The sequence below is a fragment of the Homarus americanus genome, unplaced genomic scaffold (genome assembly GCF_018991925.1).
Source record: "Homarus americanus isolate GMGI-L3 unplaced genomic scaffold, GMGI_Hamer_2.0 scaffold16022, whole genome shotgun sequence".
NCBI classification, from domain to species: domain Eukaryota; kingdom Metazoa; phylum Arthropoda; class Malacostraca; order Decapoda; family Nephropidae; genus Homarus; species Homarus americanus.
The window spans coordinates 9,578-23,108 of record NW_024752245.1 but is presented as its reverse complement, the minus strand read 5'-3'; the positions used below and the strand labels follow the sequence as shown (position 1 = coordinate 23,108).

Below are 13,531 nucleotides of genomic sequence, written 5' to 3'. Positions count from 1 at the left end.
CAAATGGATCTGATATGAAGCGAGAAACGAGGAGTGGAGGTGGAAGGGCCAGGGAGGTTGGTGGCATACCACTGCGGCCAATAGCTGAGCAAGGGTACTGCCACTACTGCTGCCCTCATTCATATCTATCTCTTTTTCTTGATCATAATCACTGTTATATTTCTCTAAAGAATCACCTGACTAGAAGGGCAGTAAAAATCTCACTGATAGTATAGTACAGTACAGTATTTTTTTTTCATCTCGGCGCTATACAAAAATGGCTTTAAGGCTTTATTTTCCCTAAAAGCCTAGTTTCACACTAATTTCTTTGATTTATAAAAGATATGCGTGTATACAATAAAGATAACGCTAAGTAAAACAAAATATTACATAATATATATACATTACAATATTACAAATGGTTACAAACAAGGACATAGTAATTAGGTCGTCATCAAGGTCATAGAGTATACTATGGAGGTCAACTCTTCACTGTGATGTTTGTACAGCAAGAACATTACGTACTCAAGTTCTTCGGTAAAATATAAATGCGTTGTTGAGTAAACTTATTTGTTAATATATTATGCTTGAAAGTGTACCTCATCGGCCTGATGACCTGTTAATAACAGGGCAGCACATTGAAGACTAAATCTCCGGTAGACATAACCATTTTCACTTTTCCAGTTATAAAAGTATAATACCCATTCTCAGTTGTGCGGACTGATGTCCCGGGTGCGAACCAGCGACCCTTAGGACAAGTGGAGAGCACTGAGCTGTCTGTATTCAACTAGGCCGCCACATCCCACGCTAAACTTACTTAATGGGCGGTGAAAGCTTCCCACCTTGGATTCTCTTATCGAGACATCAATTATCTCGCCACCTGGGTTATCAATTCTTCGTTATGTTTTTTTTTTTGAGAATTAAGTTACAACCTCAATAGTTTCAAGCTGCCCTCGACCTATCCAATACCGTTTTTGTTTTATCCTTTCTCACCATACAAATTCTTGTGTTGAGATGATGAGTTGCGTTTCCTTCTGTGTAAACCCTATTTAAATTCTATGATTGGTTCAAGCGGTTATGTACAGTAGTTGTCTTATGGACCGGTGGTTTATCTACCATTATTAGCAAGTGACTAGGTTTTCCTGCGACCAGATACCTTTAAGCTTCTCATTAATATTTCATTCCGATACTCGGATCTTATACAATTTTATGCGGCTACATTAATGCCCACCTTGATCATGTAAAAATCTTGTATGTTATATCGTAGAAACATGTTTTTACAGGTGTCGTGTTTGTTTTGCCTTTCATAATTTCTCAGCGCAACTAAATAAGTGGATTATACTACGCATTCTCCATATTTTCTTCTACAGAAGGTCACTTGTTACAACCTTTTTCTTCGTGTTTAGTTTATAATTATTTATTGAGTGGACTAGGATAGAGCGAGTTTCTTGATGGCCATCGGCCAAAGCAGTGAGCGCCCACTGCACTGAATACATCCGAAAATTTTGACAAGATTTAAATGTTTAAATACTTTCCTGAGATCTGATCTTCTCATCTAGCTTAAACTGTCACCAGTGAATATTACATTTTCCCCTGTTTCCGAGATATTACACTACATACTTTAGTAATTGATATATTAAAAAATTAACTGATTGTCGGTATTTTATTTACTCTTGTTTTCATGAGCTAACTGGGTGGACCGTTAAATGTTCTTGGTTTGTGTAAGTTTGGTTAAAAAGAGTTCATGTATACTTACGAGCAAAAGAAGGGATTGGGGCGCTGAGTTAATTCCTGACTGTCGACATCTCAGAAACGGGCTTAACCTCTATGTAACTTGACTTACTTACCTTACACTAACCAACACGCACATTTCCCGTTGTTACACAATGCCAAAGTCAAATGCAGAACAATTTGGATAATTAATCAAATCGCGTTGAGGGGGAAAATATAACTATACATTTCACCAGTCCTCCATAGCCTAGCTAAATATAATCCAGCTGTACTTTTTAGTGAGTTTTGTAATAGAGCAACACCCGAGAATAACTTGGAAAGGGTCACTACAGTACACGACTCTCCTGCCTAAACAAAATACTATGGTACAAATTTCTTCCCTAAGTTATAGATTTATCATATAACCATTTTGTTATTAACTGACGGCCTACGTTTAAGACTATTTATAAAATCAGATTGTACCAGCAATCGGATATACTTGATTGTCGTACCATAAATATACAAATACCTTTTAACTACTATATACAAGAGATCACCACAGCAAACCTCATGTAAATATACATTTTGCATATTCTTAAATCACATTTTTATTTGATTAATTTCCATCGTTTCTTTTTATGGATGTGCAAAATTGTACACAGTAAATTTCCGTGTTCTATCAATAACTTCTTGAATGGAAAGCACAAATGGACATTTCAATATCAGTGGATTCTACGCATTAAAAGAAACTCTTTCAGTGATTGCTGACGTATCACCTCAAATCACTAGGCCGGCATCAATAGCCTACCAGTAGCATCTCGGTATACACATAAATTTTTCTCCTCATTGGTTATTTGTTAGTAACAGACAAATTCTAGTTATTTTGAGACAATAATCTATTACATATGACAAACATAGCAAAAATAGTTCGCGACCATAATTGAATAGTAATTCCATAAATGAAAATGGAAAAGCAAAACAGTGCAAGAAATATTAATGTTGCAAGTGATTTATCTCATCGGAAAAGAAAGCTCGTTAACGTCAAGATCATCTGAGCTGCCTTCCCAAGAGGAGGCTCTCATCTTGTTCTTAGGTGGTTTTCATTCATACATTTTGTAAAATTTCATATTTAATGCACCACATTCATTACCTGCTTACCACTGCTGATCTGCTGATTTTTCGTGTTGTCATTTATACTGGATGGGTTAACTCGAAATACTATGCATGTATAGTGAAAAATTGTCTAGAAATTGTTGTTATTAATACTGTATTTTGTATTGTAATATAACAGACCAGCCTTTGCTATTGGTTTTGACGGTAAACATTAATTTAATCGACATTTGTTATTCCGAAATTCGATTAATCTTAAAACACCTTGAGTTCTGTTTTTAGTCTTCCTACTACGACCACGACTCCTAGCACTTGTACTCAGATGTTTTGTTACGAACTTCATTCTAGCAAGGACCTGATCGACAGTTCATTTCTTAATACAGGACTTTGAAGCCTCTGCTGTACTGATTATTTATATCCCAGGACACGTTCCCTCTTACCCAAATAAGGCCTTCCTTTATCGCTGATATTTATACCTGTCAAATCCAGAGTAACTATTATAAACTATGTCAGATACCGCCGTTAGTTCGCTTTACCAATAGTTCTATCTGCAGATCTTTTCCCACACAGTACATTTCCATTTCATGTCATTTAACCGGAAATCGTTACTGGAGGAGGTGAAGTTAATGTGTTGGTCCAGCATTCAGCTCACGATCTTCTCTCCTGTTCACTTTTTCCAGCCGAGACTTCGCTTGACGTCCTCGAGGCACTGCTTGCCGTAGGTTGGTTTGGCCAGGTCGGTGACAGCGTCGCGTACTAGGTCATGGAGGACAGAGGGCCAGGTGGAGTGGTGGATATGGAGGCGGTGGATGGAGTCGAAGGTCCACACCGCTAGCTGCCGTGCCTGACGTCCAGCACAGATCAGGGCCGAGCTCTCGTCCTGCCAACACACACAGAAAACACTTCACCTGCTGAATTTATTAAACTGTGAAGTACAACGAGAAGACAGTCAAATAACCACCTAATTTATACATATATTTCAGAAAACTTGATCCCATAACAAACACAGTTAACCAAACACACAATTAATTATATAATGTATATCATCACATACACACTTATAGAACAAAAGGCAGTTAAACTAACACAAATAACCAATTACACAATTTGAGATTCGAGCATATTTAGACATACGGTTAACCAATAACAAAGATTACAAAATACAGTTAACCAGTTCATTATTCCTAGAGTTAATAAGACATTTATTGACTCATGACCTATCACTCAAGACATTAACCTCTCGCACACATCAGCAGACTCACAATTGATTAAATGTTTGGGATATTCAACCAATCAAAACAGTTATTTAATTATAGAGTAAATTTTGCGCTCTCTTAATTGATCTTAGATAAAAATACTACCTAATGGAAATATATCTAAGGAAAAAATCTTGAATTATTTTTTACTGTAGAAAATATGTGTTAACCATACAAGTGAATTTGAATATTGTATAACTCGAGAAGATCACATTTTATTAAGTATTAATTATCAGGATTATTATACAGTGTCTTTGTGGTTTAGTGTTTGTTTTAGAAACATTCACACGAAAATGCCACGACCACAGATTACACGAAACGTCATGCAAGTGAGATACTGTATCACAAACTTAGGTGCAGTTAACAATAAAGATCATGATAACTTTAATGTGAGGACAAATTACATCATTGTAATATAACAGGCAGGAGCGAGAGGGAAGTGAAGGCAGATCAAAGAAATGAGGTGCTGGTGTGTCTTTTAGAATGAGTGACATAACACGTAAATTACTGGCAATCTTTTAGTGCACATCTAGGTCTTGTTTACAGGTGCACGTATGGTGCACTTTCCTCAACGGTGTGCTGACATCACCAGTGATAACAAGTGTGCACGAGTATATTTCCGTGCCACACTGCCTTACCAGAGTGGCACCCATCCTTCGTGGGTCGTTAGTGGTTGTGTTGTTAAGAACCTACTCGGATTTTTTTTTTTTAAGAAATTAGCGGCTGCTGAGGTCCAGCACTGGTGGCCCTATCCAACACCTATTGTACACCCGTTGGCCTCTCAGCACTACCACGTACAACTCAGAACTATCATGGACCATTCAGCACTACCACGGACCACCCAGCACTACCACGGACCATTCAGCACTACCATGGACCACCCAGCACTACCAGGTGACCACCCAGCACTACCACGGACCACCCAGCACTACCACGGACCACCCAGCACTACCACGGACCACCCAGCACTACTATACACTTGGTCATTGTAACACTAAGTCAAGGAACACTACCATTCTACTGCACTTGGTTTACACACACAAGGTCGTATTCTGTTTCCACCACATCAGTATAAGTTATCCAAATAAAGTATCAAGATCACTGATAAGAGGGCGGGAACGTGTAGATAAAGGGAGGTAGGATAGAGGAAGCTGGATCTCAGAAAGGTAACTGTATATTCGTTCCTCCGACTCTGAAAATGTGACATTCCAGTGAATATTTATACATTGATGGCGGGGGAAAATAAACAGTTACGCGACAATACTTCCAACTACGCTACTATTACTCCCTATTCACTAACCAATGTATAACGTTAAGATTGTCAACATGGTTTAAACTAACGATTTTAACATTATGTACCAAAGACTACAATCCAAGATCGTCACTATGTCGTTATAATGGATCTATATTGGCTATAAGGAAGTAATATGTTTCAGCAAGTCCTACTGTAAGTCAACCATACCATGATGATAAAAGAGAAACAAGTTCGTCACAACAACCTTTGGAAAATGAGGTAAATATTGTCTGGTACCTCATTATATAGGAATATACAGTATAGAAGAAGATGGAGAGAAGGGATACAAAAATATAAAGTCTTATTCCCAAGGATGAAGGAGAATAAAATAAATCCTGAGGAAAGGTTTGCTGACTGCCTCTGTGATGGTCGGAGGTAAAAGGGTTAGGCTATAGGTGTGAAGCTGGCCGTCCAATACTCCTGTTTTCCTTGGACAGATGGCAAGTTTAAGCGAGAAATCACGAGAATATTGAACGACTGATAATTCTCGCAGCAAAAGATCAGAAATTAAATAAAGAATGTAATGTCGAACGGTCATTTACTCCCATCGGTAAAGAAGAGTGTATTAGAAAATGCAAAATTTCGAATCTTCACTAGAGGACGTAAAAAAGGCGATAAATTTATAGAAAACTTTACGTGTAGGAAATGTCGTGAAGCATTCTGGGAGTTAGTGGCAGCACCAACCATATCAGAAGAGTCAACAAGATGATGGGTTGAGCTTGATTGGCTAAGAGTGAACCAAAGCGAGCCATAAGCTTGAAAAATTAACTGAGGTGTCATGATGGCAAAAGCCACCGGAATACACTGCAGTAGTTCCCATTAATAATCTGACAACAAAGGGAAGAAATAGCACCTCAACTCTCCACCACTGACGTAACACCTACTGGCACATCATTGGACATAATTATTTCCTATATAAAATACCGAGATAATACAAAATCCCAAATGTATAATTAAATCAATTATTTTAAAATAGGTTTCAATACTTTTTAAAAATTATGAGACGTAAGCCTTAAGATATCAGGCGCCAATGACATACTTTCACACAAATACTTGGCCCATCCTAACAATCAGTATCTCTATAATTATATAAAGTCTTTGAGGGAGTGAAAGTATATATATATATATATATATATATATATATATATACAGTATATATATATATATATATATATATATATATATATATATATATATATATATATATATATATATATATATATATATATATATATATATTATTTTTATTTTCATTTTCTTAAGACAACTGTGGAATAAGACCTAGTCCATCACAACTGACACTAAGCAAAGTAATGAAATATAATAGATCATAGAAAAGTATAATGAATGGCCAACTGTGAGTTATTTTCACCTAGTACGAAAATAACCCTCACTAGAATGACATAAATACAAGAACTTACGCATAATTGTATATGCTAGTCTTATGCTTAACTGGTTGATGCTCAATAGATACGATATTAAATTATAAACAGGCCTCCATCAATAAGGTGGAGAAGGATGTTCCAGTGCGCCCAAATTCCCAGAATACTTCATATTCGATCACCGCCAGTCCAAAGGCTGATGGTCGCCATGCCCACCTCAACCTTCTGCTGACTAGTGAAAATATTAAAACCTATTCATAAATGCCACAAAATTATTCAATTTATAGATGAATGAAATTTTTTTAAGAGTTCCTGTGTTTATAAGATGCTTGAGAGGAATATTTAAGAAAGCATTTAAAACACTGAGGAGGGAATGGAAGTTTCGTACCAACTGGGCATGGGGCAGGCCAGAGATACTACCCCCAATATTTACCTTTCGACGCTTCTGAAATGAGGTCAGAGAAGTATTCCAGTTGTATTAATTGTTCTCATATCATGCTGCATAATATTTTACAGTCAAAGAGTAAAACATCAGGGGACTACGACACTACATAAAATAAAAATAACAGGATTAATATCAACAAGCTGAGATTGTTGTTGTCATGATACCACGAACATAGAACAAAAATATTTTGTAATCTATAAAATCCGTTTGATCAATAATATTTACAAGTCAAAAATTTGCATTCTGAAGACAGTGATGAATCGTGAAGGAAACTTGTGCTTTCTTTACTTACTGTACCGTCTCCAAGCTACTGTAGCCTCCACCTGTGTCACTCTGTTGTACTCCACTACCTGTGTGTGTTACTCCACTGTACTCCACTACCTGTGTGTGTTACTCCACTGTACTCCACTACCTGTGTGTGTTACTCCACTGTACTCCACTACCTGTGTGTGTTACTCCACTGTACTCCACTACCTGTGTGTGTGCCACTCACTGTACTCCACTACTCCACTGTGTGTGTGTTACTCCACTGTACTCCACTACCTGTGTGTGTTACTCCACTGTACTCCACTACTGTGTGTGTTACTCCACTGCACTCCACTACCTGTGTGTGTTACTCCACTGTACTCCACTACCTGTGTGTGTTACTCCACTGTACTCCACTACCTGTGTGTGTTACTCCACTGTACTCCACTACCTGTGTGTGTTACTCCGCTGTACTCCACTACCTGTGTGTGTTACTCCACTGTACTCCACTACCTGTGTGTGTTACTCCACTGTACTCCACTACCTGTGTGTGTGCTACTCCGCTGTACTCCACTACCTCTGTGTGTCACTCTGCTGTACTCCACTACCTCTGTGTGTCACTCTGCTGTACTCCACTACTTGTGTGTGTCACTCCACTGTACTCCACTACTTGCGTCTTGTGTTAGGCCTCCCCGCGTCTGCCGCAGTACATAACACGAGTTTATAATACCTGTGAGAGCCTGACGGTGGGGCGGTACTGGAGGGCCTCCTTGCCGATAAGATCCTGAAGGTGCGGCACGTTGAGGCGAGGGGCGTCACTCTCCTCCCTGGCTGTACCACTTCCTGAGTCCAACTGCCCACTGCCACCTGTCGGCCGCGCCAAACACTACTGAAACACTCGTCTTTTCCGTTTGCCTTCATCTAGATATGCTCTCCATGTTAACTACGTATGATACAACTTGCAAATACATCAAAACAAATAGATAAACGACATCAATAATAAAATAATTAACGAGAACCAAGAAAACAAATATCTTGAGTGACGTATTAGTTGTGTTTTGGTACAGGGAAACGAAAACATTAGTTGGGCAAATAAAAGTTGTATGTTAGTTTTACGGCGCATCTTTACATGTATGGACGGATGGGGGCTAACAGCGGCAACAACTGGCAGTAAATAACAAACTTCAAACTTATCCTCTCAGCTTTTCGAAACTAACTGACCGGAAACATTTTGTCAGGAAACACCGAGATAAAGTAATATGTACAGTATATCCTCCTGGACATGGTGGAGAGAGAGAGAGAGAGAGAGAGAGAGAGAGAGAGAGAGAGAGAGAGAGAGAGAGTATTTATATGGTTGGTTATATCAGGTAAATAAGACTCTTTGATCTGGCCTACACCTTCGCTACCTGTAATTATATCATTTAACTATTTAATGCAGGAACTTAGGAAGACGCCAGGTAGTGTATATAATATGTTAGTGAATATCCTGACTTACCAGGTGGTGGAGAGGAAGTATCGTGGTCGTTGGCGTGATGGTGGTGAGAGGATAGGAAAGCGGCAAGCTGGTCCCGTGGCAGGCAAGTGAAGGCCAATTGGCTCAAGGGAGAGAACATGACTGCTGCCTCCGTTCGCTCCTCTTCACTCACCTGTCAGTAAACACCCGAGACAGTTATACAGGTATCTCAACTCTCACCTGTACAACTACGCTCGTCTTAAACCAAAACCCATTATCGTTTAAGAAAGGTTAGTATAACATCATTCTTGGCAGTCTGGAGGTGTGTTCAGTTTCATGTTTGGCTGGAGTATATGAACGGAGAAAATTCCTTAGTTGTTGTGAATGAGTTTGTGGATGATTATGAAGGGAGGAGAACGTGCCACCAGGCCAGTGTTAAGTGTGTGGCAGAAGTGTTGTGCTTTGGTGAGTCTTTTGTGTGGATGAGGTGGAGAGTAGTTTAGAAGGAGTGAGTCGAGTGTTGTGTCGAGAGTAACTTATATCAACAATATTTGGTCTACACAATTATCAATATGTAGCTTAGATCTTAACCCGTCTGCTTACTCCCCAGCAACCTGCCTGTCTTAGCGTACGGCGTAGTTCAAGTCTGTAGGACAAATGTACGCAGTGTGTGTGAGGGACGGAGAAGAAGCGACGTGTCCGGTACCATGATGAAGATAAGACACAGGGAGAGCTGTCCTCTAACTGATACACACTTGCACAATTCACAGAGGCGTCAACAGTAATTTTGTAGCTTCCTGCCACGTAAGGATTCCCCAGTGCCACAGAAACACGTTCACTGCTTAAGACACGGAGCTACGGTTATACACAAGGACAGACTGCCGCAGATAGGAAGTGTGGGCGACAGGCTCACTCCTCCTTTTGATGAATGTACAGATTTAAAACCATTTAAGACAATTGGCCTCCGGGTTACTGCCACGTCACGCGACAATTAACTCTTGGGTGGAAAATTGACACGCTCTAGAAGGCTCCCCCAGTCGCAGGCTGTGTCACGGGTGTAATATGTGGGCCGTGGTCCGTGTGTACTGTGTGGGCCGTGGTCCGTGTGGGCCGTGGTCCATGTATACTGTGTGGGCCGTGGTCCATGTATACTGTGTGGCCCGTGGTCTATGTATACTGTGTGGTCCATGTGTACTCTGTGACTCGTGGTCCATGTATACTGTGTGGCCCGTGGTCTATGTATACTATGTGGCCCGTGGTCCATGTATACTGTGTGGCCCGTGGTCCATGTATACTGTGTGTGGTCCATGTAAACTGTGTGACCTGTGGTCCATGTATACTGTGTGGCCCGTGGTCTATGTGTATACTATGTGGCCCGTGGTCCATGTATACTGTGTGGCCCGTGGTCCATGTATACTGTGTGGCTCGTGGTCCATGTATACTGTGGCTCTTGGTGCATGTGTACTGTGTGGCCCGTGGTCTATGTATATTGTGTGGCCCATGTGTACGGTCCATGCGGCCACACACACGGCCACCATAACTCACTAGGGTGGCTAATGCTCTTGACTCCAATAGGTAGAAGAATTAAACAAGACTAGGGTCAGAAAAAGCACAATACTGTACACAGCTTGGGAAGAAACAAACAATATTTTGACACTGCACGCCATGACCCGACACCATACTGGCTTACCACAGATACATAGATGGAAAATGTATATCAGAACAACTTTGTCATGACACTTCGCTACCTGATTGTGAAAAGGTATCAGTCTGGTACAGTTATAGTTCTACGTAACTCAAAGTAAGACTGACCTCGGTGCCGTTGATAACCCGGAGTCCCCAGTGAGATAACCTGAAGATGGCGTACAACCTCCAGTAGGTGGTCTGTGTGAGAGGGTTTCCCTCCCGCCCCACCTCCAGGGACGTTACCTGTTAACGTCACATAAAGTGGTCACCTTTAGAGATGTTGAGTGATGGCGGGAAAAACTATGAACATTTAAATAGGCATTGTAAAATTTGGGTAACATGTACAGTGTTATGCAAGTTCCAGTTTATTGGTAACAGTACACACTTTGCAAACTAAATCTCTCTTATACGGACGATAAATATTTGCTTACTTGGTGGAGCTCCGCCAGAGCATTAAGTTGGCTACACTTGGCCAGGTGAGTTTCCACAAAGACAAAGTTCTCCAGCCGTGGGAACTTTACCCGTAGTTTGGGGAAGATGTCGACAATATCCTCGAAATTCATGTATTGGAAGCGCGCCGTGGTGGCCCCTGTGGCCATAGATTTGTCCCAAGAGATCTCGGTACAGCGTAGAGCGCCCTGCCCGTACAGACTCAGCCGGTCTCCCTCCAGCTCGGCTAGGAAGTTTGGTCCCTGTTCGCGAAGGATTCCTGAGGTATTCTGGTTAACTGTCGACACTGGCTTCTCTCCCCTCTCACAGGCAGGTCGTTCCGGGTCTTTGGGTCTAGCTAGTGGTACCCTCAGGTCAGCCAGGTTGTGATGGGGGCGAGTATGTGTGGGCTGATAGTTGACCTCGACGGAACTGGTAGGGGTGGCGGCCGTGTTGGTCGTGGTGGCAGTGGTAGCAGACTCCGCGTCCGAGCTGGAGTCAATTTCAGAAGGTTCGGAGACGGCGTTCCTAGGCGAAACAGGCGGCTCTGGACCCTGAATAGGAAGACTAAGGTTGGACCTAACCCGCGTGATGGCGGCGGTCACCACTTTGTCAGGGAGATGACCCGTGCCCTTTAACTGCTCCGTTTTCTTCAACAATTCGGAGTTCTTTGGAGTTGAGCGTTTAGCATTTTCGTTAGCTATAATTCGTGGCCTCGCCTTGTCAGTAGCGCTGCCGTGAGCACTCCCGAGTCTGACTCCTCCTCGACGGACTACAGGAACGCTCTTGACGGGTAGTGTGGCCCTCGACGCCATGTCCAGACTGATCTTCTCGCTCACCTTCCCTGCCCCTCCCCACACCTCACCGTTTGGGTTACGAACTGACTTAGGTCTTAAAGGGCGATCACCCTCACATGAATTTTTTCTTCTCAATACTCTCATATCTGTGTATGATTTACTTCTTGGTAAATTATTTTTATTATCTGCATTCCTCGGACTATTCATTTTGAACTGTTTTATTGCCTGTATGGTATTAGTCACTGCACTCACTGTAACATTTTCCCTCATTGACTGTATATCAGAAGAACTCAGTCTCCGCTCAGTGGCTTTGTGAATTAAACTGACGTCGGAAATACCACTGGACGTGACAGAGGACACCAGCGAGGCTCGGTCGTCCTCCTGATGCCCTTCTGTCTCCTCTCCTTCAACCTTCCCCTCCTTACCATCTTCACTAGTCACTGTCACTCCTAACTCTTCCTTGTCCACCACCTCCTCCTCCTCCTCCTCCTCTCCAACATCGGACACGGTGTCACCACAGAATCCGCTCGACATCTCCGTGGCGTCACTGCCCTTGGAAGGGGGGTGGTCGCTGGTGCCTGTGGGAGAGTCTGCGATTAGATTTTATGTTTTTTTAGATATAAGGCTCCAACCATAGACAGATGTCCTTACCGAGGTCAGATTTAGGGACACCCGTCATGCGATACCTTCCATAAACTGACGTACAGCAAAACACTTAACTACAAGATATAAATAAAAGACAAACACTCAAGTTTGATTAAAATTATATGTATATATATATATATATATATATATATATATATATATATATATATATATATATATATATATGTATATATATATATATATATACATGCAACTATTTAACACTCCATTATATAACTGGTATATTATCCTCGGCTGAACATAATAGGATTAATGAAGAAAGATTTAAAAAGAGAGAATAACAAGAAACAGCTAAATAATGATACAAAGAACAGTAAGAATTATAAAAGTTCCTGGCTGTGTGCTGTGGTTCAATCCTTCCATCAACACAACACCTTCAGGAGATACACACACTTACTGACGGAGCTCTCACTGGGTTTCCTAATCAACTTCCGGTGGTCTTTCTTCACCACCTGCCAGTGCTTCATGGCGTTGGTGATGGCAGAGTTACGCTTCTCTTCGTCACTAATACGAGTTGCCTGCGCCCGCTCCTTCTCCCTGGCCTTCTGCAGCTGCTTCTCCGACTGTCTCCGAGTCTCCATGGTGAGTTCTTGATCATCCAGCCTGTGACACACTTGGGTTACTTTGTTATTCATGGAAACCAATTCACGAATCATCACCCCATACCACATAAATCACCACCCCATACCACATAAATCACCACCCCATACCACATAAATCATCACCCCATACCACATAAATCACCACCCCATACCACATAAATCATCACCCCATACCACATAAATCACCTCACACACCACATAAATCACCTCACACACCACATAAATCACCTCACACACCACATAAATCACCTCACACATCACATAAATCGTCTCATCACCTCATCACCTCACATGAATCATCACCTTACACCTGCCACACAATCCACTAATTAATTATCAACAACTACAAATTCCTCCACCAGTGACAGACAGACAGGTATACAGTAAAGAGTTAAAGAGACAGACTCCTTATAAGAATTACAGTATCTCCTTCAGCCCCTCCTTCAGGTACCTCGAACATGTCCCCGTCTTCCTTG

General features: G+C 41.3%; 1 protein-coding gene across 2 annotated transcripts; it reads right to left on the bottom strand.

Annotated features, from left to right (window-relative positions):
• Nucleotides 1–204: 204 nt before the first annotated feature.
• On the bottom strand, nt 205–13,052 carry LOC121855012. Of its 2 annotated transcripts, none has more exons than XM_042349847.1 (6): nt 12,851–13,052; nt 10,993–12,365; nt 10,688–10,804; nt 8,918–9,068; nt 8,153–8,289; nt 205–3,679 (listed from the first exon to the last, which is right to left on the bottom strand). In XM_042349847.1, exons 1-6 carry the CDS (start codon nt 13,032–13,034, stop codon nt 3,467–3,469), a joined length of 2,175 nt encoding a protein of 724 aa, XP_042205781.1. In that variant the 5' UTR covers nt 13,035–13,052; the 3' UTR covers nt 205–3,466. The 2 variants fall into 2 exon arrangements, with proteins under 2 accessions (XP_042205781.1, XP_042205782.1); XM_042349848.1 differs by lacking the exon at nt 205–3,679 and adding an exon at nt 6,705–7,176.
• Nucleotides 13,053–13,531: the final 479 nt, after the last annotated feature.

Excerpts from the sequence above, each read along its gene's own strand:
- LOC121855012 (XM_042349847.1), bottom strand. The coding sequence starts at position 13,034 with ATGGAGACTCGGAGACAGTCGGAGAAGCAGCTGCAGAAGGCCAGGGAG. Across the intron at positions 10,805-10,992 it reads CTCTGGCGGAGCTCCACCAA|GTAACGTCCCTGGAGGTGGG; the intron begins GTAAGCAAATAT and ends TGACGTTAACAG. Across the intron at positions 9,069-10,687 it reads GGGTTATCAACGGCACCGAG|GTGAGTGAAGAGGAGCGAAC; the intron begins GTCAGTCTTACT and ends GTTTACTGACAG.